The sequence below is a fragment of the Cataglyphis hispanica genome, chromosome 10, assembly GCF_021464435.1.
Source record: "Cataglyphis hispanica isolate Lineage 1 chromosome 10, ULB_Chis1_1.0, whole genome shotgun sequence".
NCBI classification, from domain to species: domain Eukaryota; kingdom Metazoa; phylum Arthropoda; class Insecta; order Hymenoptera; family Formicidae; genus Cataglyphis; species Cataglyphis hispanica.
This window is the reverse complement of record NC_065963.1, coordinates 5,025,289-5,053,152: the sequence shown is the minus strand read 5'-3', so window position 1 is coordinate 5,053,152 and position 27,864 is coordinate 5,025,289. Positions and strand designations below refer to the sequence as shown.

Sequence of the window (27,864 nt, the reverse complement as noted above, 5' to 3'; positions counted from 1 at the left end):
ATGATGTCGACGTATCACGGGCGTGACACCCTTCGGCCAAGGTCACGTACCGTTCGAAATATGCCGCGCCTCCGCTGAAGACCGACGACATCGAGACTGATTTGAATAGCGGACTGGTATTCCCCAAAGTCTATCGTCATGCTTTAATAATTATTCATACTAGTTTCTTTCAACGAATTTTTCAATTTTTTTTTCTCGTAGATATGATTTCCGGATGTGCGATTATTCTTGGGGAATTTTAACAGAAGAAAATCCTGTCCAGGTAATTTTATTTTCTCTTAAAGATTGACGTTGCACTTGAAATTTAATTTGCGACTATATATTTGATTTTGATTATCTATTGTAAAAAGAATATTGAAGTAGTCACAATTTTGTCAGTGCAAATATTTTTCACTACTCTTATGTATTTATTAATAATGTAATACAAAATAAGCTAAGGTAGATAAGAAGTAAGCACATGTCATTATTTTGTGTCAATTTGCCAAAATATTGAAGTACTAATAGCTTTAAATCTATAAGTTATATTGAAAGTAACAAGTTATTTTTGTAAATTAAATTTTGAAAACGAAGAGATTCTAATTAATTTGAAATAAATTTGATTCTAACTTTTATTTTATTTAAGATATTGAAATAAAATTATTATTAAAAATATTGTTTCATAGATATCTTGAAATAATTTTGGTGATTAAGAAAAATGACAAATTATGATTATATTTTCGCGCATATATGACCATATTTTTATGAAGAAAAGATATAACGACTTGAAAAAAAATATAAAAAATATTATATATTTTTCGCTAATTCTCAGATACTCTGTATTATTGCAACATAAAAGTATTAATCCATGATATGCGTTCAGTAAAAAGATCTATGTGTAATTTCGAGACATAAAAAAGCAGAATGTCATAAACAATCAGATCAAAGTAAAAAATATTATACATAATGATATTAATGGTATCTACTGAATAGTAAAGTGTTAATGATAATGGGAAAGTCAGTAATGAAAAACACATATTGAGAATGCATATTGACGGTGCGATAATTAGATTCTGCTATGTCGTATTCATTTAATTCTAGAGTGTTTTCTGATACAGGAAACCATAGTACATGATAGATTATTACAAATATTGTTTTATTCTGCAATATCTTGTTCCTTAATGATATTTTTCCATTCTCTCTATCTGTTTCTCACAAGGAAATTATGTTTTTGTAACATTTTATTTATATAAGAATTTTTTTTTTTAATTATTACTAATTGTAAAAAAAAAGATATTAATATTAATAGAAAATAATCTTCATACAGCAATGAACATTGATAATGCGCAATTTCCTGCAACACCCAATAGCACTTCACGAACAAAACATTTCTATAACAAGTATATAAATAATACTTGATAATTGTTTTGTATATTTTTTATTTATACGTAATATCAAGTGTCCGATCTAACAAATGATGTTCAAGCACACTATATATGTTTATATTTTTATTAAGAATTGTGCAATAATTGTGCATTAATCTATTCGTCGTATAATCAAAATAATTTATAAAATATCTATAATTAATGTACAAACGTGTAAGTTAAAATACAATATACATTTTTTTGCATATTAATAATATAATTCTTCCTTAAATGTTGAAAAAATATATAATGAAAGAAAAACAAATAACGTGTTTAATATATAATACTGAGATAGATTTTGTGCTTATACTGATTATTCTTTAAATATATAAGAGGTATGAATCATATTTTTGGCAGGATGAAACAATTGACATTGAAACTAGATTTGATTTCTTCTGTGGATACAAAACGAACTTCACTCTCAAAGTCAATGGGTGCAAAGTATACCGAAAGAGAAACTTTCACATAACATTTCAAAGTCGAATGTTCTTTTATCTCGATCAACACATCGACATATGGAAAGATAATTTTGGTAAATTAACTCTTTTATCCTTGGATTTCGTCTTAAGAGTCTATCGGTTCGTTTACGTAGTCTTTCCTTTTAAAATAGCGATATGTAAAAGTGTACTGTGCGATCGTAATTAAAGAGCTCATCGGTGCTGTAAGGTAATCGTGTATTTTTTGGACTATGGATGATGTAACAGCATCAGACCAACACATCACTTAAATATATTTATTCAAAAATATATCTGAATTTGCTTACATGATACTGAATTAATTTTCCGTTGATTGACCTTGGTTTAATGTGATTCACACAGCGCATTGAACTATGGTGCTAATTTTATTCAAAAATTTATATATATATATATATATATATATATATATATATATATATATATATTTATATATAATTCTAATTTAACATTTCAATAATTCAACATTAAAGTTAATAATCTCCCGACTCTATGAATATTTATAAACAAGAATTTCATATAGTTGTCACTTTATACATGTACGTATACATTATACGTATTATAGTATTTTTTTTTATTCTTAATAAAAAAAAAACAATGATTTTTTATGCTTAAGAGACGTACCAATTTTTTAAACAACTCTTAAACATTTCTCATATATCAAATCCCTGATTTGTTTAAGTTTTTTCTATGCTATCGTAAAATAGTGACGTAATATAATTAAACGTAGTGTTTACTTTGATCTATTGATTATCTATCTATCTATCTTGAACTGATTATTGAAAAAAATTCGTGCGTAATATATTTGCAAATAAAAAAAACTTGTTTATCCTTATAAAAATTTGTCGTATAAACAAGTTTAAATAGCGAAATAATATGAATATAATAAGAGAAAATGTTTTATTATCCATGCTTTTTGAATAAGAAACAAACGAGAAATAAATATTTAAAGAAATCAATTTAAAGAAATAATTATAAAATTTTGTATTGATTGCTGCGTAATCATATGAAATATTCTTTAAATTCTTCGAGACTTTTGCAATATATATTACGGGCTATTTCATAAGTAACTTGCACATTGTGGTAACTCTGCGGACTGGATGGTGTAATCTCAATAAAATTCTTAGAAAGTTGTGGAGAATTTGAGGAAGCGATACGTGGTTTAAAAAAAATTTTTTTTTGTCTTCTTATACACACTCAAACGCTAAATGCATCTTTGCATTAGGAGAATAAATTAATGCTAATTAGATAAACTGCACTTTTGATATATGAGTTTTATCGAATAAAGAAACTATTATCAGTAACTATTATTTATATGCTAATATAACATAATAAATGATATTTTATATAATTGATAAAGTGATAAAGCCAATTTTTTTTTTAATTTAGACGCGTTTACCTTGACGCTATCTTGTGTTATCCATTTCAATTTTTGTAAATGTTTGGGAAAAAAGATTTCTTAAATTAGAAATTTTTATTATCAGAACTTTTGTTACCAAAATTGTCTCTTTCACAAAGTTTAGTTAGAACATAGAACATATATTGCAAGTTTACAGAGAATTTTGTGAGCAATTCGAGCAATCAAAAATTAGCCAAGAATCAGCGTATCTATGATTGAATCTCATAAGAAATTGAAATGGGACAATGGAAGAGGATAATGGAAGGGGATAATTTGTCCGTGAGGTAACGCGACAAAAAAAATTTTGTTTTGTCAATACAATACGATTGACGTCACTGCTGATGCAATTTCTGCATCAATTTCAACATGATTGAGTTAAATAGAAAAAAAATATCGAAGGTGTTTAGATAATAATTCAATAAATGTTTCAAAATTTCCGTTGCAATTTGTAATTATATGAATTTTGCTGAAAACGAAGAAAGAAAAATAAATCCGCATGTTTTGGGCTTTCGAATTTTAAAGCAAAAAATTTTGTAAAGCCATCGTAAAAAATATATTCTTATTAGTACAAACCGATACTTATAAATAAAATTTATGATAAAACTGTAAATAATTTATAAAAATTTATATGAGCAGCAGCCATTATATACAGTTAATTTTAGAAAATTATTTTTGCCTATCATAGGAGCCATTTTAGAGAAAACTTACATTTTTTAAATATTTAGAGAATGTCTGCAATTTCTTGCATTAACAAGTAAAACATTCCGGAAAACATTGTCTACTTGCATGACAAATTATCGCTAAGTTATGTAAATTATGTTTTGTTCGAGAATGACAAGCAAAACTTTTAATATAAAACTATATATAGTATACAAATACTCATTATGTTGCTTTTTTTAAAATATGTTTAAGTTTGCTTTTTAGATACATTTATTTTGTATTATTTTTGTCGTTTTTAAAAGATTGTGGACTTTTTATTATTCAGAGTATTTGTTTAATTTTAATTTAATGATTTTGGAAATAAAAAAAACAGAGAAGGTGTATTTTAGCTATTTTATTATAATCTACAAGGATATATATCTATTATAATTTTATGCTTTTTTAGATGCATTACTTAGATTTGATTACAAGCGAAATCGATTATGTGTCGCGTCACTCCTGTTTTTTTTTTTTTTATGAACTTTTTGAAAAAAAGAGAATTATATACGTTCATCATTCATTGTGCGAAAAAGAAACTAATAGATTTGTTTTGTCATGTTATGACAGAGAGAGAGAGAGAGAGAGAGAGAGAGAGAGAGAGAGAGAGAGAGAGAGAGAGAGAGACTGTAACGTTTATAAAGTTGTCATATATTCTCATTTAAGAGATATTGATTCTTTATAATAACATATAAATTGATATAATTATATATAAAACTGATTTATAAAATTAGAAAATAAGACAAAAATGTTTAATTTGTAACGTCATAAAGCAAATCTTTAAAAATTTGGTAGTGACAATTAAAAACTTTATTTTTCTGGATTCTTAGGTATATGTGTAAAATTTTATTAAAATTAGAATGTGCGTGCTAGTTAAAAGAATTTTGTTTGATCGAACAAATTTAATTAATTGTTTATTTAATTTGGAACGGATGTCTCAGATTTTTTATAAAATGTTAAAGATATAAATATCTTTATAATGTCAATTTCTTCTTGTTTGCATATAATATACATTTTTATTGATTATTTCTTGATAAAAATTAATGCTTTTGTATGATAAATTATGTTAAATTACACGGATATGTTTAATCAATATAAAAAATTGATTAATAAGAGAATAGAAACTGGATTATACAAAATTTTTAATATAATATAAATGTTTATGCCTACTTCAGACGCGAAAGTTTGTATTGAAACCTGAAGAATACCGGATATCTTTTGATTTATATGATATTACACAGAATTAATATTAAACTGCTGACATTCTTGTTTTGCAGCATGATAAAAACTTGTTTTTATGCATAGTCGAAGGCATAAAAAATTCCACATTTTTATCGGATTTCAATAATAGATACAGTAAAGTATGTATTATAAATTTATACTATAAGTAAAATATGTAATATAAATTTTTAAAATTATTATATTGCTTTTTACGTGACAAGTATATATATATCTTCTTATGTTACTGTAATTTACAAGAAATTTATTTGAAATTATTTTATGATTACACATCAGAAACTATCCTGATTTGAGATCGTAATTTATTTTCAAACATTCTGCAATATTTCCAAAAACGAGCATATGTGATATAGCAGTTTTTTATATGTAGGCCAGATGCTTGCAGGTTTTTTTGATCCATTCAGAATTGAATAGCAACAATTTGAAAGACTAAATGCATTATTCATTATATTGCGGTTCTTTGCATGTTAGGTTGACATTTATTAATATTGTCGTCTCGTTTTATTACTTAATAATTTTTTTTTAGTAAAGACACAATTAATTTATTAAATTAAATATAAAAGTTTACTTTAATATATTATATATATATATATATATATATATATATATATATATATATATTTATTTATTTATTGAGGAGAAACCGAGATACAATATTGATTAATGCAATACACTATTGTCTTATTGTTAGATAACGATATTATATTTACATGATAAACATTTATGAAATTTGTGACTAATTATGTATAGGTAATTATACATGAAAAAAATATTATTTATTAGTATATTCATTTTTCTGCAATGATTATATACATGTTTGAAAATAACATTAATAATGCCATTATATTTGAAAAAGGTATTGTAGCAATAAGACATGTGTGAAACAAAGATTGATATTTTTAAAGTTAATATATAGCTAATTTCATATTGTATTTATATAGAACATCATCCGTTATAGCGAATCCGCCTGTTGCATCGCAACCATTATTCAAGCCGTGTCTGCATGTTCGGTCGCATTTAACTTTTCGACTGTCATACATATGCACACGTGCGCGCGCGCATGTTTTTGACAAAACAAACACACACATACATATATACATCATACAGATCTGTATATAAGGTTCTTTCTGGAAAATAAAATAGTATAAATACATATACACACATACATATTAAAATATTGATTACATGCATATATAGATTATATGCATGTATATGTTTGTGTGTGTGCAATAAATTATGCAAAACAGCTTTAATAATCAACATTATTAAGCGATTGATTTAATAATTTATTGATAAAAAAAAGTGTCCATAAATTAATTTTTATTAAACATATTTTTTTCAATTTATTTTCTTTAATTTATTATACTAATTTCTATTACAATATTTCTTTTGCTGCGTATAAAAAATTCTCCGTGTATAAGATGTACTACGTCAACTTTTTTTTTAGTGCACTTTCCTGGACAGTTAGTAACAAGAGCGCAATTATGGTTGTACAATTGATGTGCAATTAATGGTTGTAAATTTATTAATTATCCTTAATTATTCTGATGATAAAGATTGAACAACAAACATGCGGCACATATCGATTCGCAGAATATTTTTCTTATAATTTCTTTAATCGACTGTTTTTCTGCGCGCACGTCAATCAATTAACATTAAGTAGAAAATCCAGAGATGTACATCATTAATCTAAATAATTTTTTTTTTCTTTATCTATATAGTTGTTGTGATCGAGTGATCAAGCAAGAACAAATTTTTTTCACATTCACTTCAGAGAATAAAATGGATAGCCACTACGTCCTTTAGTTAATTTTAAGTACACTTAAACTTTTAAGATATTTGTTAAACTTTTCTTTCTTAAATATATATAATGTAAGCATCAATCATTTTGATCATTATGTTTCAACATATAAAACTTTTGCTTCAAGACAATATTGTACGCTATATGGAGAGATTTAATTCATCTCGATCTAAATGACACGCAATGACGATTTATGCCTGCAATATTGTTCTTTGCCTCTACTGAGTTGAACGATGAAAATGTAACACTCAATTCAACAAATCATTCCACTTAAGATCATCATTTTAAATCACCTTTTTCGTTATTAGTCTCAAAACTATATTTCAAAAAAATAAAAACTTTATATATATCTACGGAAAACTCGCGTGATAATCTAGTAAACGTATAGTCCCCATTATATTTGCGTTATATTAAATTTTATGTAGATACTAGCAAGTTTATACTAGCCTACTTTAACGTGTTGCTGTTATTATCTCTCTCTCTCTCTTTCTCTCTACTTGATATGCCAAGTAAAGTATTAAGAAACACTAGTCTGATGGATTAAGCGGCGGTGGCAATAAGATGAAATTTCCAAATCGATGCAATGTATTGGACTGGTACTAATGATTTTATCGCGTTTTATTGTGAAAACAAACAAAACAACAAATACAGTTAATAAATATTTGGCAGCAATTATTATACCACCTTATTTTGATAAAATACGCAATGTTACAAGAATTTTCCTTCGTTAGATATATGCGATACGTCTCATCGTGTCTTTGCGATCCTCATAAATTGCACGGCGAGGTAAGCGACTCGTTTATAAACTGTGACTTTTTGATATTTTTATTTACCTATCGAGGACATTTCCAGTTGCAGCAACAGTGCGAAATATTGCAACGTGAAATAAAGATAGTTAAACGCTGCAAAATAACAAAACGATAAAATAAATTGTAATCATGTGCTTAATTATTGTCAACAACGTTAAAACTTTATTTGATGTTTTTAGGAAAACTTTATTTGATATTCTTATAGAAAATGAAGCATACCTCTAAACATCAAAAAGTTATCAGTTATTCGAATTGTAAATCAATTTTCATTGATTTTCAATTCGAAATTACATTATCAGCAGCAATATTGCAATTTTGGTTAGAGAAACTTTGTATATGTTTTTGCATTAAAATATATTTAGTTTAAACTAAACTGCACTTATGATATAATCTTGAGTCAAAAGTTCAATACATAATACGTTGAGAAACAGATGATCAGAGCAGATAATGTCATTATACATATATGTAAGAAAAGATATATATGTAAAAAGACTTTTCAACTGAAATGTACTTAAAGTTGAATAATGTAGTCTTGTTATTCATTTGGCTTCTTAAAATTTAATCTATATAAGAATTTTTTAATCGTTTGTAATTCGAAAGAATTGTCGATGCTTCAGTATTTTTACACAAAAGAATTACATTAAAGATTCTCTTATTAAAAAATAATTTTAGAATGTCGAATATCTCTTATATACGAGATGTTTTCTGTGATTTGTAACAATTTTAATCTTTTTGCCTTTTTTGCCGCAGATTTTAGCAACGACAGATTATCTAATGAGAATCATATATTTATCGTACATTTTCTTGATAGTGTACTTGAATTATACTTTTCTAAAATTTTTTTTAATTATCGAAAATAAAATTTGCCAAAGACAAATTCTAGCTTTATCTATATGCTTAATAAGTATATAGAAAAATACTAGATAAGTATACAGAAATTGTTTAATAGATAATGTTTAAGCATATATTTGCGGTTTGCGGTTGTCAACCATTGTCGATACTCGTGCATGCGTATAGAAAAGGTTAACTAGCTGCTGAAATGATCGCTTAATGTAATTGTCTACATTCGCATAGTAGTTCGCATAATTTCAAATACATTTGCAAATATTATATATTTAAGAAAAATATCAAATGTATATTCAAAGTTATATCTTCTGTCGATGTACTCATAAAGTGTTATTCATCAATTGACGACTTAATTTTGTAATTTATGTAATTATTTATTAAAGTACATATTCTCTTTAACTTTTTTGAATTTCGTTAGACGTCGTTAAGAACAGAAATGTTAACAGTTTGATTTATTTCAAATCGAAATCGGATTAAAATTCTTTTAGCTATTTTTTTGCTTGTCTTTGCTCGATTTATAAAAATATTCATTAATGATATAATACAGAATGAAATTATTTGGTAATAATTTATCTTGATATATATATATATATATATATATATATATATATATATATATAATTTTTTATTGAAATATTACTTGCGTTAGTTGTTAACGAAAAAAAATGTCGCACGAGAATTTTTAAAGCAAAGACAAATACTCTTGTACTCTTGATTCTTTCGACCAACATATATTTCTATCCCAACATATATTTTTACATCTTGTCTAATCCATTATCATATCATATAATCGATTGTAGCGTAAATCAGTCGCTTGTATTACAAATTGTCTTACAAATAATTCCTTGTAAATATACCGTATAAATATTCTTTTTTATGCACATCTTTTTTCTCTCTGTTTTTTATATCAATCAAATAGATTAAAAACGATGATAAAATATTAAGATCGAACTCAAAGTATATGCCATAATGTACTTTGCTGTCATCTATATTGAATTATTTGCTATAATAATTTTTGCTATAACAATTTTTTAGTGAGGTTGATTTTTAAAAAAATTGTAAATATAATTTTAATATGTAATAAAATTGTAAATATAATTTTTTATCTAAAGAAGCTTGTAAAGAAATAATATATAAATTTTATTTTACATTTATTTTAATGATTTGGAATTTATTTTAATCACATCTTTATTGCATTTTTAATTATTTATGATCTTGATAATTTTGAACAATATGTGCTGATTATTAATCAATAATATTTATAAGAAAAAAATTAAATATGTATGGCTTTTATGCAAAACAGGATTTCATGAAAGATCAAAGCAGAATTACTGCATTCGTTTCAATCTATTTTGCTTAAAAAAATTACGATGACGATAACAAAATTGCAACACTCGTTCAAATATCGGAGGCAAATATGCAGAAAAAGCAGACATTTATCCGCCTCATTTACTCACTCGCTAACACATGCTTGATTTGCTCCGCGTCGAAAGACTACGGGTGACGATGAGATTTTCTGTGATCGGTAAGTTACGATCTTATTCATCGATGTATAGACAATTGTCAGAGCGCGATGACGATTATTCTCTTCTCCCTGTTGGTTACTAAATATAAAATATAAACTATTAAATATAAAAATTATCCTTTTCTTTTGCAAAAATCACGAAAACAAAGCTCCTCAAATTTTTACTTTTCTTTAAGTAATAATTTGTTTTTACGAAGTTATTTACTCAATCGTAACTATTTGAAATGCTAGACATTATAATGCTATACGTGTCTAGCATTATAAGCGACATTAAAATAACATTCTAGAGAATTTGTCATGCGGCGCTTGACTAATACCATTAATCAACGTATCTTGGATTTAAGAAAATTATAAACTTTGCTGTGAATCGCAAATTTAACATTAATATGGACTGCAATATCGATACGACTTGCTCATAATGAACATCGGCTTGTAGTGACAACCACGGAGCGATTACGGGCATTGATCATTTGATTTACCATCGTTTGATCCCTGATGCTATGTGTGGCTATCGCGTCGTTCTAGAAGCATAGCTCTGTAGAATGACAGCTCGACATTTAATGCCGATGACATAATTATCCATGCTTCGTGCAAACGACCTTGAAGAACGAACACTTCTCCTCTCTTGGCTCTCAGAGTCGTTGCTCGATGAGTGTTCTGGTGAGTGCTTTTTATTATCTTTTCTTCTTTTTTTCTTGACCCGCGATCATCTACGATATACAGCCGCGATTTCTCTCTTGGCCTTAATAGCAAATTCACTTGATTCTTTCTTTTACCCTTTCTCCGGCACGACAGATTGCATTCAAGGTCTTTGCAAGGGAGAAAGGAATTCGCGTCTCGGGAAATTATGAGCAGATTATTATTGGTAATTAAATTGCATATAATGTTAATATATCAATTTATCGATTGATTATTATATGGAGCATCTTATTTGTTATTTTTTATTTATGCTTTTTTTATTAATTCAAAGCCAATGATTTTTAGAAGAATAGTGGACAAGATAATTTACTGAAACTTTATTACCAATTCTCAACATTACATAATGAATTGATAAGAAAGGAATATATATATATTCTTTTCTTATCAATAAACGTAAAGTTGTCACAAAAGGTTAAACAGATACTATAGCAATTGCAAATCATAGTGAAAATTAGAATTGACTATGCGCATTTTTTAAATTTCTCACTTTGTCTTAGCGCTGTAACTCGATAAATTATATAGAAGAAAAAATAGTTTTTTAAAAATATTCAGTATTGAACTAGAAAGAAATGCTAAAAGCATTAAAAAAATTTTTTAAGATGCCAAATACAAAATATTATTGATCATATATAATTCGCGATTAACACACACGCACACACACATTCTCTCTCTCTCTCTCTCTCTCTCAAAAGAGGAAAAAAAATGGAAAACAATTTTTCAGCATGTTTATCGAAAAATTTACATTCGCATTTGCAAGAATGCTCATGAATAAAAATTAATTTAATGTATTTAGTAAATTACTTCCTGAAGGTTCTATAAGATAAGACAAAAAGATTGTGTAAAATTTAGATTCATGTAATTCTGCGTTAATTTTTTGGAGAGCTTTGATTGTAATTTATTATACAAAAAATTCATAGCTAGAGCTTATAAATACAAATATAATTACATGACATTCAAAAATATGCTTTTTAATCATAATCTAATTTAATCGTAAATCATTCGGTTTTATGATTTTTACTGGAACGCAAATTTATAGATTAATATGCGTTTCCTTATCAATACAAATTTCTCGATTACACTTTCGCGGTTCTTCGTATTTTCTTCTATAAAAAAAAATATCACTCACTTACTATATAAGAGAGAGAAGAAATGCGTGTACGTTTTGTTGAAAGGCATCATGCATCTCATACAACTTTCTCAGCTTGAGTGACGTAATTGCAACGAGAACTACCGGTCTCGATGACATTTCCGTGAAAGAGAGAGGAGAGAAAAATCGAGTAAAACTGGACCAGAAAAAAAGATTATGAGAAAGGGGATGTCATTCGGGGGCACCCCACCATCACATCGACCGGTACAATGGTCGTCGTGCTTACGAGAAATCGTATGTTAAAATGTTTAGCACCCCACTTCTTGCAACTATTCGGTTCCGAAGGTGGAAAGCACACCGCGGGCTTACTTCAAACGGCGATCGGTCGATCAGTCTTTTAGAAACATTGGATCGCGCGGGATCAATGAATCATTGTCAAATCACTGTAATCGTAGGAGGATCGGTTCTCTAATCAATTATCGGTTAGTGTGTGCTTTGGCGACATTTTATAATTTCTTGTCAAGGTATATACATATACTAATAAGGACGCTGATGTCTCTGTTTTTTTTTTTCTTTATTGTCGGATTTTTATATTTCGTTAAACGAAAATTATTGACACATCCTAAGAACGTTATGTTATATTACTGCGACATTTTTCGTCGTGAGCTTGCGGAATCAGAAGGAAGATCGTAATTACATTTCGCGTGGACGGTCCCAGAGGATGAACTAGTAAATTCTATTGTCATATACGTGGTGAATTAAATTCTAAAGATAAGCTCCTCTGCCGGATCGTGCGTGGTACGTTGACTCTTTTTTTCTACACGGAATTAATGATCGCTACTTTCTTTACGCGATCCGCGAAGATAGTTTAATAGAATTGTTAATCTGTATCATTTTCAAAAAGATCGACGTATTAGTTTTTACTAACGCCACTATTATCTAGAAATCTAGATTAATATTTCCAGAAGGAAAGTATCGCATACACACGAGATACTCTTGACTTTTCCGTTGTAATTTTACGAGCGCTGTTATTTGCGCATCGTTAAGAAAGAGGAGAAATAAAAATAATTTATCCGATTTTGTTTGATATAGATTTCATAAACGCCATGATAATGATGAACTGATTTCACTTCCTATGATTATAATACGTAAAGACATTGGCATCGACATGTGCGATAATTATTGCACGAGCTAGTTACATTCTCAGCAAAAAATGTTTGTCGCTGATATAAAAAGTGCTTGTTTGACACGCCATGCAATTTGTTCCCGCACACTTCTTTATCGAAATAATTTATTAATTCTTAACACATTCAAATTTAGTATTTACGACGAATTAAGTCAGAGTAAAGTGAGAAAAATTGGGTTGAGAGAAGAAAATGCAAATATAACAGAAAATCTTCTGTAAAATATTAACTTCTCACTTCAACTTCGCTTTCACCACGTTGTTAGTTTCACTATCAAGTTTTTAAGTTTTTTTGATCTCTCGCGAACAACGGGCTTGAAAATAATATCGCGATATTGCATCAAATATATAATACTCTTCTACTCGCAACAATGAAATATCTTTCTCCATCACTTGGTAGTGAAAGTATTAAAAAAATACAAAAGTTTTACATTGTTTTACAATTCTAATATATAACTTTCTTTTAATGATTCTAACAGCGATTCAGCCTGTTTTAACAATCATGAAATGAGTCGAAAAAAAAATAGGCATAAATAGTCGCAATCTTGACGTTCTCTTTTTTTCTTTTTCTCAACGATTTCTCAACAATTTTTCTTTTGTATGTCATACAATATGCTTGTTGTATAAATTTTATACACGAAAGCTTCGAAATTACTGGTTTCGCGCACATATGGAAATAATATGCATCTTTCTTTGCTTCAATTTTGCAGTATCGTGAGTTATTTTTCTTTCAGTTTTTCATGTATAACTGTTTGCTAGTAATTAAGAACTCAATTTGTTTGATTTCATATAAATTATCGTTGTATTTTTTAGTTGATAAATTTTTTATTCTACAACGCACTCTATGGCGTGGACAAATTAAATAATCAATATTACATAATTTTCTTACTTTCTTCTAGTTTTAATTTTTTTTTTCTAATTTGACACATAATTAAGAATAACGAAAAAATTTTTATTTTCTTTGTTTATAAAAATCCTATAATTTATCACGTAATACATTTGATTCTTTTGCTGAATAATTGAAATGCAATCGAGAAAATAGTTTATATTATTACCAAACAAAACTTTATTATACAGATTAAATATTTGTCCAGCTATATTTCATATTTCACTCTTGTTCATGTACGCACTAATTATTATACAACGTGCAATTTAAGGAGTTCCGGTAGCAACATTTTCCGCTTTTACTTTCACGAAGATTGTATGCCAAAGAAATAAGATCTTTTTAAAGATCGTTCAAATTCAGAACTTGGAGAACATCTATATTTTAAAATTAAGAATGAGCAGAAATTTATTTTTGCTCGCACAATTATATGAATTTGAGAAAATAGCTATCTTAGTTTCTAGTTTTTTTTTTTTTTTATGTATTATGTAGATATATTAAAAAGAGTGAAACTGTTTTCATTTACAGTTAATTTAATAAAATTATAAAATTATATTGTATAAAATTATATTGATTGTAAAGCAATATTTTTTTACCAATAGAAATTTTAATGCAATCACAAATACAAACTTTCCAATCGTATCGGATTTATTTATACAAATTCGGTTATATAATATATAAAATATATAAAATATTCTCAATGGATAATACGATATTACACGATATTCTAAAGTGAATATAATTTATCATATGTCTACGCGAGAGATCGCAGGTTCGTTTCATTGTCAATGATGTGAACCACGTTGGTAGCCATATACACGTGGCATACAACGGACGCTTATCCGCGTATGCACGCGATTGCGTGCGTGAATGTGTTGAATGCTGTTTGCTCTATTGCACGTGACTTACTCCGTATATGTATATGTATATATATATATATATATATCAGTAAAATCGCTAACGAGAAGAAAGCGTAGCAGAAAACCAATGATATGTTATTACGTTGGTTGACTTTACTATAGAACAACATAAGTGATCGTGAAAGTATGTACGCCATTGCGGTCGCGAATTTGATATCATGAGATCAAAAATTGCTCAAAACAGATATCGATTAACATCGAATAAGTTTTATATGAATAACTAATTTCTGTAAATCAATATATATAATTGAAATTAACGGAAAATACAAATTTACGCAAGAGTTATACTATGTAGCTTATATTTATTCGAATAACGTTTTTATACAAAAAAGCTTTTGGAGTATGCGTTATATAGCATTGTATAATAATATAGTTTTTCCTTATAGAAATTAAACATTAATTATTTTCTTTATATTATTTTTTTTTATATTTCATTTTCTTTTCTATCTGCCATAACTCGAAAACTACGATATGTGCGATCTATGTTCAAATAATATTTTTTATTTATTTTAGTATGTCACATTCACTATTTGAAATATTTTGCCGTGCATTTGTAAATTATCTTGTATAAAAAAAATTATCTTGTATTTTATAATTTATTTATTTATAATTTATTTATTTATTTATTTATTCTATGTATTTATTTATGCAAAATTTGTAAAGAACTAAAGAGAATATTATTTTACATGTCACAATCACGTGACAATATTTATATCTATTTTATAGTCGGTTTTATAGTCTCTTTGACCCATTTAAGAAATATAAAAATTATCGAAATAATAAAAATTTAGCTTAAGCAAAGCTAGCAGTAGTATAAATTTATGACAAAAGCGTGTTACATATCAAAGAGCTTGATTATATTCTTGACGGAATAATATTTGAATAATTAATGTCGGCACACGGGGATATAAAGTCTTAAAAGGTTGTTTTTCATGCATTTTTATGCTAATAAATAAGTGAGAAAACTGAAGCAAGTAAAAGACGAGATGCTAATTAGTGCGCAAACTTTTTGTTGTTATTTATCTTCAATAACAAAAGTATGCATTAAATATGTATTTTTAGATCATTTTTTCATTTATCTCTTCAGTATAGATAAAAATATATAAAAATTAAATTGTTATTTAAAATTTAATATGCACAATATTAATTGCAATCGTATTTCAAATCAATAATAATCGATAATCAGAGAGGAAGACTCACTAAAACCTGCGTATAGTCTGTGCAAATTAGTGGACAACATCGAAACGTCATCGTCACATATATATCCGTCGGTGATTTAAAATATAATGATGGGATAACGACCAGTCAATACGTAATGATCGTAAAAACAAAAAAAAAGGACAAATGCGATTATAGACATAATTTAATTTTTTTTTTATTTTTTGCAATTTCTCCACTATAGTCACAAATGCGCGGCTCATATTATCATGTAATTGTCAATATGTGATAATTTTGTTTCAATTTTCAGTGCAGTATTGCAATTAATAGGTAAAATAATTCGTCTTATATTCAGTAATTATGATGTAATTTATGCGATTTTCTATAAATAACGTCGACTAGAAATATAATTATAATAAACATAATTTGTGATGTAAATGTAATTAAAAACAGCGATAAACGGAAATTTTAACGGAAATTGTTGATACAGCTTGTTGTTTATTCATGTGTTATTATTCATGTGTTTTTTTACTGTCTTGCGTCATTCGTTATATATTATATTCCTTTTTTATCATAAAATTTTAATATGTGAACTATTGCTAGCTTTTTTCTATTCACTGCAAGTCGTAAGATTGCTACTCTATAATTTGACAATTGCACTATCATGAAAACAGGATCGGTATCGATGACATTTGCGTGTGCGTGTATGTGTCGTGTGACAACCGTAATTATTCTAAATAAAATTTTCTTCGATTGTAATATCGAAGTTCTCAATTTTCAATAAGTCTTTTTAGTGCTTTTTTTTTTTATTAAAGGCCAATTATATATGGAGGATAAGTACTGATTTATCTGAGCTACTCGTAAATCTTGAAAATGCACAGTGTGAGAAGCATAAATGACAATAAATCACTTGGAAGTTTTTCAATCTTATAATGTGTATTGTTGCGACATATAAAATGTATTCGAAACATTGACGACGGCCAACTTTACGGCCGTGAAATTACCAGATAATGCAATAATACATCGTATATGTTTTCATGATGCAGTGCCGACGCATAGTAGCGATGAAATCATGCGTTCAAGCAATTCTATTCAAAAATATTAGTGTGAAGATAAAAAAAAGAGGAAAAGAAAGAGAGAGAGAGAGAGAGAGAGAGAGAGAGAGAGAGAGAAAGAGAGAGAGCTATTAATAAAATTTTAAAGATGAACGGTACAATAGGCCGCTGTCGAAATAGCTTGCGTCAAATAAACGATTTTAAGTATTTGCAAAATCTTTTAGAAAGGTCATGCAGAATTGAGGTATGAGAAAAAGCAAGCGAGATCTATATTCTGAAAAATTTCTATATTTTATAAATTTATTATAATTTATAATAATTTTTGCATAACATAAACTTTTCTTAATTTCCTAGAATGATACACATGTTAAACATATATGAAACATGCATGTTTGATTACACAAATAAATAAGGATTTGAGTTTAAATACTGGAAATCAAAATGACTGTGCATTTAAATTAATTTAAATACAAAAACTGCGTACAAAGAAAATACTTGATCGTCTGCTTATTTTCGCGTTTGCATAATTATAATAGATTTGTCATGAGTTATTTAAGCGTTACATTCAATATGATAATGCAGAAAAATCTAAATTTTTTTACGGAAATTTTTTTTTTTGTTACGTTTTTTATCTATTAGGAAAATGTACGTAATTAGTTGACAATTAACGAGACCGACACGCAAATGTTAATCATTGTGAAAAAATGAATATTGCGCGATTTCCTATTGCTGCAAGTAAGTTCCTCGAAGCAGCGGGATATATCGTTTCTGAATGCGCGTCATTGGTCAATAAACCTGCACGTTGCAGCAGACAGCTAAGCAAACGCTAATGCGTTGCACGCGAGATGTATGATTTCTTTAACGAACCGGTATTCGAGCTCTCTGGAGTGACGTGGCACAGAAACGCGTCAGGAAGGAAGAGAAGAGTCGGATAAGCTTTTACTTAATGACATACATTTGAATATTCTAGCATATATATAATTTTTCATCTCGAAAATTAAAAATTAAGGGCGACAAAATTGGCATTATTTCACTCTATTCAATATTTTCTTTTGCTCTTTTTGGAATTGATTATTTTGTGCGTTCTATTATTTTATATATAATGCTTATTTTTAATAATCTGGTTTATGATATTAATGCCAGTGGATTAATTAATTAATTCAGTTATTGAAAGTTATTTAATTAATTTTTTTTTTAATAACATATTACAGATTGTTAATTACACTGTAAAATAAGCATCAATGTATATAATTCTATACGCTGCATTCAACGTGAGACAATCATGTTGGTTGTGTCATTGGCCGTGAAATTTAGTAATATAATCCGTTGCTGAAAACCGCATGAGTGTAACTGCTCATTAATATTGCATTATACAATTATATTGTCTCATACATTATTATATATATAATGATATGGCAATATACAGTGTCATAGGTACATCTCTGTACAGTCTCTTTCATAAAAAAAAATCTTGTTTTTAATATATCTACTTAAACTTGCTTAACGTATACAAAGATTGAATCAGACATTGTAAAAAAAAAAAAAACATCCAGTACTATTATATTGGATTTACAGGTGCTTCGTTGTAAATAGAAATATGTTATCAAGTAATACACGCACATAAAATTAAACATGGTATAAAAATCAAACAGATATTATCGCGAAAAATGAAAGCAAAGATTTATATATGATGAAAATTTTAATGTATGATCCATTATGTTTCTCTTGATTCGGATAATACTGATGCAGAATTTATTGGAAGGATGCACGACAGAAATTTTAAAATTAATCAATTCTTCGAAGAAAGAATGAGAGAAAGAAAAAGAGAGAGAGCGAGAGAGAGAGAGAGAGAGAGAGCAAGTACGCTGGGAAAAGTGACGTGTCGCAATAGTAAGTGAAACTGCAGTCAAGTTATTACGGACCCTTAGATAGACGATAGAATCGCGCGTGTGATGCACGCGAGATACGGTGCGTGTACAAATATGTATATGAATGCTCTAAAATGAGTAGAGGAAAGAAGGAGAGGGGGGGGGGAGGAGGGAGGAGGGAGATGATGCGTCGCAATTGCGTCATTAAAGAGACAAATCATCGGTCGGCGGTGGCATATTTCGCAAGACGAATTTATTGACGGCCATTTGCATGATCCTGAAGCAATTGTTGGTTTCACAAAGTCGGTCGTTCATTCTAGAAAACGCGCACATGTATGACATAGGTGTAGGAATATAGGTAGCTCTGGCGGTTTGTTATGTAAAACCTGGCGGGTCGATAATTCATGTGTCAATGAAGCGTAATGTGAGACACGGATAATAGGAGGATGTCTGGCTATATGTTAGAAACTGGCATTTTATTGTACCTTTTTCGCATAATAATGATAATAATGAGAATAATTGGATATAGTTGCGCAAAGTGGTAACGATTATAATTTCGAGAGCTTTAGTTTTGCATTCTAAATGATTGGAGAACAGTTAGAGAAATGTGTGATTTGACTGACTCTCCGCGCAAATTAATCGTTATTTAATTAAAAGAATCCTTGCTCAATTATTATTGTTTGATTCCGTCATTATATTTTCGCAATAATATTAAATTTATTTAATTGTGTTTTATTGCCTTAGAATATAAAACTCAAGATAATGGAGGAATATATTGATTATGCGAAGAATTTAATATGATAAGTTTGATAAAAGCGAAATAGTTCGTTTAATTCATTTAGTACATGTTACGTATAATTTTTTAATATAATATCTAGGAAAGTATACAATAACATATTTATAAAAATATTTATTTAAACAAAAATTTATATAGCTTTATTAATTAGGTGGAAATCTTTTATATAATTACAATTTTTTTTTTAATATTACTTTGTACCCTTAAATATTACGCTCGCTTCATCTTAGGAGTGACATTTGCAGAAGTGACGTTTACAGGAACTGTTTACAAAGTTTGCAGTTTACTTAATATTGCAATTTATTTAATAATCGTAAACTGTGAGAAAGAAAAGACGTTAAATTAAATTTAATGATTGTAGAGAAAAGGAGTCTAAACTGCTAAGTTTGTGATGGTAAATGAAGTTGAATGAATACTATTCTGAGGATAGCATCGAGAAACCGGTTATCTAAAATGAGAAATGTAGTAATGCAAGAGCACTTTAACGACATTGCATTGGCCGATGTCTCAGGAGCCATTATACAATTGATGTAACGTTTGGTTTTACGAAATCTCGCGATTTTACGATTTTCGTAAGCTGTGATTCTTCTTCCTTCGACGAGCAATAATATACCGCGTGTCTAGCAGTCACCAGGAAAGTCGTATTATGCCGAAAAACATAACGTTATGCGATGATTCTCTCGCGTCTATTTCTCGATTCGATAACGATAGCTGGAGTTATAGAAACCGTGGAGATTATAAATTACAATTGAAGATTTATCTATTGCTGACATATCACACTTTTACAATAAACTTTAAATATTTTTTGCATTTATTTATTTTTAATTATAGTTTTGCGTTTTATATATTTATATAATTATTTCATAAATTATCTTTAATTACATATAATTGTGTATAGTTATGTATACATATGTTATGTATAGTTTTATTAAATAATGGTACAATCGACGAGAAGACGAGATCTCTTGCGAAGACAAAAGTGACAATAATTTCTTTAATTGTCAGAAGCTGGGCGCATCCAGTCAAAAAATTTATTTCACATTTTATATTTGTTTGCTTGTGGCTATGAGTAGTCGTTTTCTCGCCACACATTTTACTATACATATAATCTGCATATGTCACAGACGATTGGACCGTGAAAAAAGTAGTTGAGACTCGACAAGAAGGAAATTCATGGCGACGCGTCCCTATCATTTGAAACTGCATTGCATACATATATGTCACAGCTTTTTTTAACAAGGGATCGTTCGTGCATGATGGAATCATACAGTTAGTTGTCGTCGAAAGTCGCTAGTGGTAATCACACGCCGGTCTTTTTTTTTTCTTTTTTTTTTTTTGGTTTCTGCTCTCACTTTTTCAGTGAAAAGTTTGACGTGCGATCCATCATTCTCTTCTCGTGCCAATTTGGTTCCGCTTACACTTGATTCCACCGTGTCGTGTGGATAGTCGAAAAGGCGGTTGCGGTGTATTTTATCTAGAGGAATAATGATACCAATAATATTAATAAAATCATAGAAGCCGAACGCGCAAATTGGACAGGTATGAAAGCATGTCGGCATTGACGAAAATCGCATTTGACCGCGAAAAAACGATATAATTAAATCGCCGCAGTGGCAATCGTGAAGGTATATCCGAGCTAATATAATTCTGATGATGCTGAATGACATTTTTCATATATATACGATTTACATATAAGAAATGACTTATGGATTTGTTCGTTGTAATTTAATATTATTTTTAGTATATCTTTTTATAAAGTTTAAAAGAAATAACTCGCATTTATAAAAGGATGCTGCAGTGTCAAAAAATTGACACACGCAAATCGATCGATTCAATCCATGGTTGAATCAATTTGTCACCGCGAATTAATTCGACGACCAGAAAAAAAAACAAATTTAACATGAGCATTACTCGTCACGCCAAGCGTTTGCAATTGCGCGTGCTTTTCTAACAATATAACTCATTGCCATTGAGTAACGCCAAGTGATAATTCGACCTGCTGCTGAAATAAGCGCGTTCTTTCTGTCTTTTTTTTTTTCTTTATTTTTTCTTTTGCTGTGACTACATTAGATCATATTAGACATGTGCGAACCGGTTCGTACGCAGATTTATCAGAGGAATGTGGATTTCAGCAATCGGCAAACCGCGCATCTTGTGCGAGAAAATTCCATATTACTCAATTAGAACCTCGTGAGTTTAATGGCGGTATAAAAGTAAGAATTTCTTTTTATGACAAATTGCGAATTTCTTTTTATTTTTGATATTTTTCTTGAAAATGCCACAAATACAAATGACGCTTATAATAAAATTTAACAATTTGTCTGTCATGGCATATCAAATATGTTTTCAGGAAAATTTGGTATGCCATATCAGACAAATTGTTAAATTTTATTATAAGCGCAAAGATGTATATACATTTAAAAGTTTATATATATATATATATATATATATATATATGTATATGTATGTATGTATGTATAATCTTTTAAATGTATATATGTCTTTATACCACAAGATTATATTTGAATATTTAAATATATATATTATGAGATTTCAAAATAAAAATTTAATGGTTACAAAATAAAATAATTTTTTTTCAGTTAATTTTCTACAATGAATATCAGTGCGCCGCCGATGATCAAGATGTCCAATATTTACAACAATTCAGCAGTGCGATTCTGGCACTTTATATTCCACGATTTATCCGGCAAGTTTATATTACGCAAGATTTATTAAATTTGAAAAAAATTGTGAGATTATTGATTATCTATGGCAATGACACAAGATAGTACATAACATGTTCTATTACTTGTGTTGTTCTTTTGCATCTCTCCTCGTAATATATCAAACTAAATTATGTTACAGGAATGTTACAGAATCATAGATATTACAATGTATACTGTAAATTTTATTTATTTCGTTATATTTAATTTCGCAACTTTCAGTAACGTAACTTTCTTTAATCTTACAAATTAATTTTTCTTATATCTTCCAATATAAATTATTATATGAATATTTGATTCACAGAAGTTGAGAAGAATCAATGTTGTCATGAAATTTCACTATTTATAAATAGAATTAAAAGATAGTGCTTTGTAATTATACAAGAGAAAGCAAATTTATTTTCATTTATATTGGAATAATACATTTAAAAGTCAAATTGATAAAGAAAAAGTCAAGTGCAAAATATACATCAAGATTGCGATTTTTTATTTAATTGCTATTTTGTTTTTTTCAGATCCTCGAACTAGAGACTGGTTTCTCATACCGTCACCCATACCCGGTCTTAGTATAATAATTGGCTATCTGTATTTCGTATTATCATGGGGTCCGAGATACATGAAGCCTCGGAAGCCATACCAATTAAAAAATATTCTAATCGTGTACAATTTTCTACAAATTATTATTAGCATATGGTTGTTTTGGGAAGGCTTGACCGGTGTATGGCTCCATAACTCCTACAACTGGAGATGTGAGCCTGTGGACTTTTCGTATTCCCCGCACGCTCTGAGAGTGCGTAAATCTTGTATACTAAATATACATATGATTATTAGTTTGTTAAATTTTTGTTTCTAATTAATTTTTAAATCACGATTATGTTTACTATGTTTTGTAATTTTTTCACGTAGCACAGTAAAGTACGTTCTGCATAAATAAGTGTAAAATACACTAGAACGCGAATATACACAAAAATATTGCAATTAAGTTTTTTTAGTGCCATAAATGAATGGAGGTGGAATTGATTGAAGTCAATTATATCTTTATCCGTTTCGTGCGCGATGTTTGTTGTAGATTGCAAGAGGTGTTTACACATATTTTCTGGCGAAACTCACGGAGCTCCTTGACACAGTGTTCTTCGTCTTACGCAAGAAAGAAAAGCAAATCACATTTCTCCATATGTACCATCATACCGTGATGCCAATGATATCGTGGGGTGCTACAAAATATTATCCCGGAGGCCACGGTATTTTTATAGGTATGTCAGGCTAAGGAGTAATATAACACATTTGATCATCTGTCATCTTTTCTAGGATTATACCTATGTACCATTTTTCCATAGTTTTAATAATCAAGAACCAATTCACACATATTGATTCAATATGTATTCACTTGCAGGAATCATTAATAGCTTTGTGCACATCATCATGTACACTTATTATCTATTGGCAGCGTTGCTACCTCATTATCAATACCAACGATACCTTTGGTGGAAGAAGTACATTACCACTTTGCAAATGGTAAGAAGTAAACATAATAAAAAGTAATAAAATTAAAACATCATTACAACTTTCTTTGAAAATTTTAATTTTTACTTACCTATACTAATGATTAACTTAATTCAATATCGACTGTTTGTTGATACGGCCGGTTTTATCATATATTTATAAAAGCTGTTAATGATTTTCGTTCGATCTATAGACTCAATTCTGTCTGGCCTTCCTGCACAATAGCCTATTATTGTTCTACGACTGCGACTATCCGAAATTTTCGCTAATCTTTACCCTGCCGAACGCGATGTTCTTCTATTTCCTCTTCTCGGATTTTTATAATAACGCCTACAGTCCGAAGAAGGAAAAGGACGACTCAACACCATCGATCCAGAACTCGGACAGAGCAAACGACATCGCGAAGAAAGTGAGCAACGAAGAGATACCAAACGGAAAAGGGAAAAGCGACTAATTGGAAACAGCTGAAGAAGAAGATAACGCGACCGCAGTAATTCGCGACGCCATTACCATTCCGCTCTATCACTTGAATCGCAACTACAGTTTCTATCCCGTTAATTTTGCCGACGTGTCAGAATAGTAAAGAACATTCAGAGAGAATCAAAAGACACAATGCAAAAGTAAATCGTAACGATCGAGAAGATCTGACATTGGCGCAAACCGAGTACATTTAATTATTTAGAGATTTAAATTTTTAGTTTCTTTTTTTTTACACAAGCTAAAGCCATTCATCTATTATGCATCTTTTATCCTGCATTTTCTTATCTTTAGTGTATTCTTATATTATAATGAAATTTTGACAGTTAAGTCAATGTCAAACTTCAGTGCATAATTAGCATAGGATATCTCAACTATCACATAGTGAAAAATGAATATCATAAAATTCTCTATGCGAAGTTGATAATTTCAGCAGAATGTACTATATATTATGTCATTCAAGAAAAGCAATATTACTGGGAATTACATATTACATAGCAACAGCTAAAGATCAAACATTCCATATACCTCGAAAAATTTATAAAACATCACATAATATATGCCGAAAAAATATATTCATCTATATTTAAAGCTTTGCTATTGTCATAATCCCCGGTGCCGAATGGTCAGTTTTCTAACTTCATGCGCAGCACGACGCTTATAAGATTATACAGATTAAGAGCATTATCCTATATGCGGTTATAAATAGCTAGATTCTGTAATTATCGTTGGGCATTTGCGTTTTTTGATATGTCAAAATATATGCGTAACGACATTTACAGAACTTACAACTATCGGTAGCCATGTGCAGAATAGTAATCTTTTAATCATAACTGTGTAATTGTGAATTGAATTGTGGTTTTGGATTGTAAGGAGGATACGAACAGAAATACGAGCAGGAATACAGATCACACTGTGATGAAAAGTTAATACTTTTTTGTACTTTCAAATTTGCTATCTTGTGACATAAACTATATGTATATCTAATACGACTAATTATTCGACTAAAGCCAATCATACGATACTAAGATATGGTACTAATGAATATCGCGTGCCCTATATATACAATTTTAGATAGATAGTTATTTAACGAATATAAATCATACCAATTGTTTATGAATGCTAATGAAAAGTTTATAAAGATATTCAAAAGAGGATATTCCAAAGATTTATCAGAATATAGAAATCGTATCGATAGAGTTAATCATATATGGATATAATATATACAATCATTTAATTAAAATATGTCAATCAAAAGCACTTTTTTAAAAAAAGCAATAATATTAGATTTTCCCGTTCTTGCATGTATGATATACGATATATTGCAATGATAAATGTAGAGAGAATGTAGTGTATAAAGATATATATATATATATATATATATATATATATATATATATATATATATATATATTCTTTATATTATATATCTTATAAGAAGACACTTCTGAAAGATATAAGTAAAATATAAGTTTTATTATAAAGTGCAATATGCATTTTTGTCAATGAAGCTATTTAAATTACAGATTTGTTGGATACTGCCAAATTTATCTTGAATTAATCACACACATTAGAGAAGTAAGAAATTTTTTAATTAAATCTATCATTGATTGAGAAAAGTTGGTTGAAAAAACAACTTAAAATTATGTCTAAAATTGAGAATATCGTCACTAGAAATTATTACCGTAAATGTTTGTACATACTCACATACACACATACGTATACGTACATATAACATTTTCAAATAATGACTTTCAAAGTTACGCGTTAAATGTGTTCGAAACAAGTCAATAATCAAATATATATAGACAAATAATTGTAGACATTACTAGGAACAAAAAGTAAATAATTAATACATGACATAATTGTCATTTTTCGAATAGAATAATACGCCGTAATGTAGATACATAATATTAAAAATGATTATAAACCTTAATTGTTAATTAAACAAACAAAGTTACGAGAAAAGGACTTTTAAAGTATTGCTCTTTTGATTACATTTTTTTAATGAAATCTAATACAACATTTGGTTATACTTCAACAATTAGATAATATGATAGTTTCTCGTTTAACAGATTCAATTGAAGTTGTTTTTGTGCATTTTTGACTTGATTTTTCTTAGTTCAACTAACATGTGTTCTTTTTTCTATATCTTGCCAAATTTTTTTTTTAAATTTTGGTTATTATATTTTTTTTTAAATAAAAAATTAACTATAAAAATATGTTCTACAAAATTATTTATTTAAAATTTAAAACTAATGTATGCACTTATTACTTAAAAATATTTAATAAACTTATTATTTTTATATTAAATTAAATATTTATCAAAAAGTTTCTCTTATATTGTTAAATTGATGTGCAAATGTGTGTTTGTGGGCCTGCGACTATTCTATTAGTCATTCTCTATTTGTTCACTCTTAATCCTTAATGAAAAATAACTTGTAGAAAAAACAACTTCAGATACGCGTCGGAAGTTGAATAGCTAAAATAAATTTCAAAGAAAATGGCTTTAAACCTGTTTGCTAATCCCGTAGTGCCACTATTTCCTCTTTGTCTTCTTTTATCTAATTTTACTGATTTTACTAATTTTTTATCAAATTTTATTGATTTTTATCTAATTTTACTAATTTTATTGATAATGCTTTCATATCTGGCGATACAAATTATAAAATATACGTAGATTTTTAAAGTTTATGGAACACATATTATTTTTTGAAGATACTAAAATGGGTTTCAAATGTAAATAATTATTACTTATTACCTATCCATAATTACAAATATTATATCTCTTCTAGCTTAGATAATCTCTCTTCCAAGTGATCTATTTTCGAAGAGTCGCAATTTCAGAATTGTTGATCGATTGCTCAAACTTTGATCAAAATCTCACGATCTTGAACGAATGGATGGATTATTATATCGATTGCATATTTGTATCATATAATGTACGTATAATTTTTGTTACAGAATAAAAGTGTATATCATTAATATGATATTAATGACGGTGTAATTCTTGAATTTACCTTTGAACTTATTTTGTTACTTTCATATTTTAATATTTTTGTTTTCTATATATAAATAAGAGTAACAAATGTTATTATGTGTTTTGAAAGATATATATATATATATATATATATATATATATATATATATTAAAATAATACACTTATATTTATATATAATTAATGTAACAAGAGATTATGAAAATAACATTTGATTATAAAATTAATAATGATTATATGATGTGACAGTTTTTTTGTAATAAAATATTTGTAATACGTGTACATAGATGGGAAAACTTAAACGCATACGATCTATAAACTATAT

The 27,864-nt window shown here is 28.2% G+C and overlaps 1 protein-coding gene across 6 annotated transcripts in view; it reads left to right on the top strand.

Annotated features, from left to right (window-relative positions):
* Positions 1–27,536, top strand: part of LOC126852583 (elongation of very long chain fatty acids protein) — a 50,346-nt gene extending 22,810 nt beyond the window's left edge. The window contains exons 1-7 of one of the 6 annotated variants that reach the window (XM_050597535.1): positions 10,061–10,188; positions 10,625–10,848; positions 22,438–22,544; positions 23,076–23,350; positions 23,630–23,813; positions 23,954–24,075; positions 24,257–27,536. In XM_050597535.1, coding sequence (XP_050453492.1) covers positions 22,451–22,544; positions 23,076–23,350; positions 23,630–23,813; positions 23,954–24,075; positions 24,257–24,517 — 936 coding nt within the window. In that variant the 5' untranslated portion in view covers positions 10,061–10,188; positions 10,625–10,848; positions 22,438–22,450 and the 3' untranslated portion in view covers positions 24,518–27,536. Of the gene's footprint in view, positions 1–10,060; positions 10,189–10,624; positions 10,849–12,319; positions 12,499–12,528; positions 12,728–22,437; positions 22,545–23,075; positions 23,351–23,629; positions 23,814–23,953; positions 24,076–24,256 lie in introns of those variants that run through there. The other 5 variants (XM_050597537.1, XM_050597534.1, XM_050597533.1 and 2 more) reach the window with 5 other exon arrangements.
* Positions 27,537–27,864: the final 328 nt, after the last annotated feature.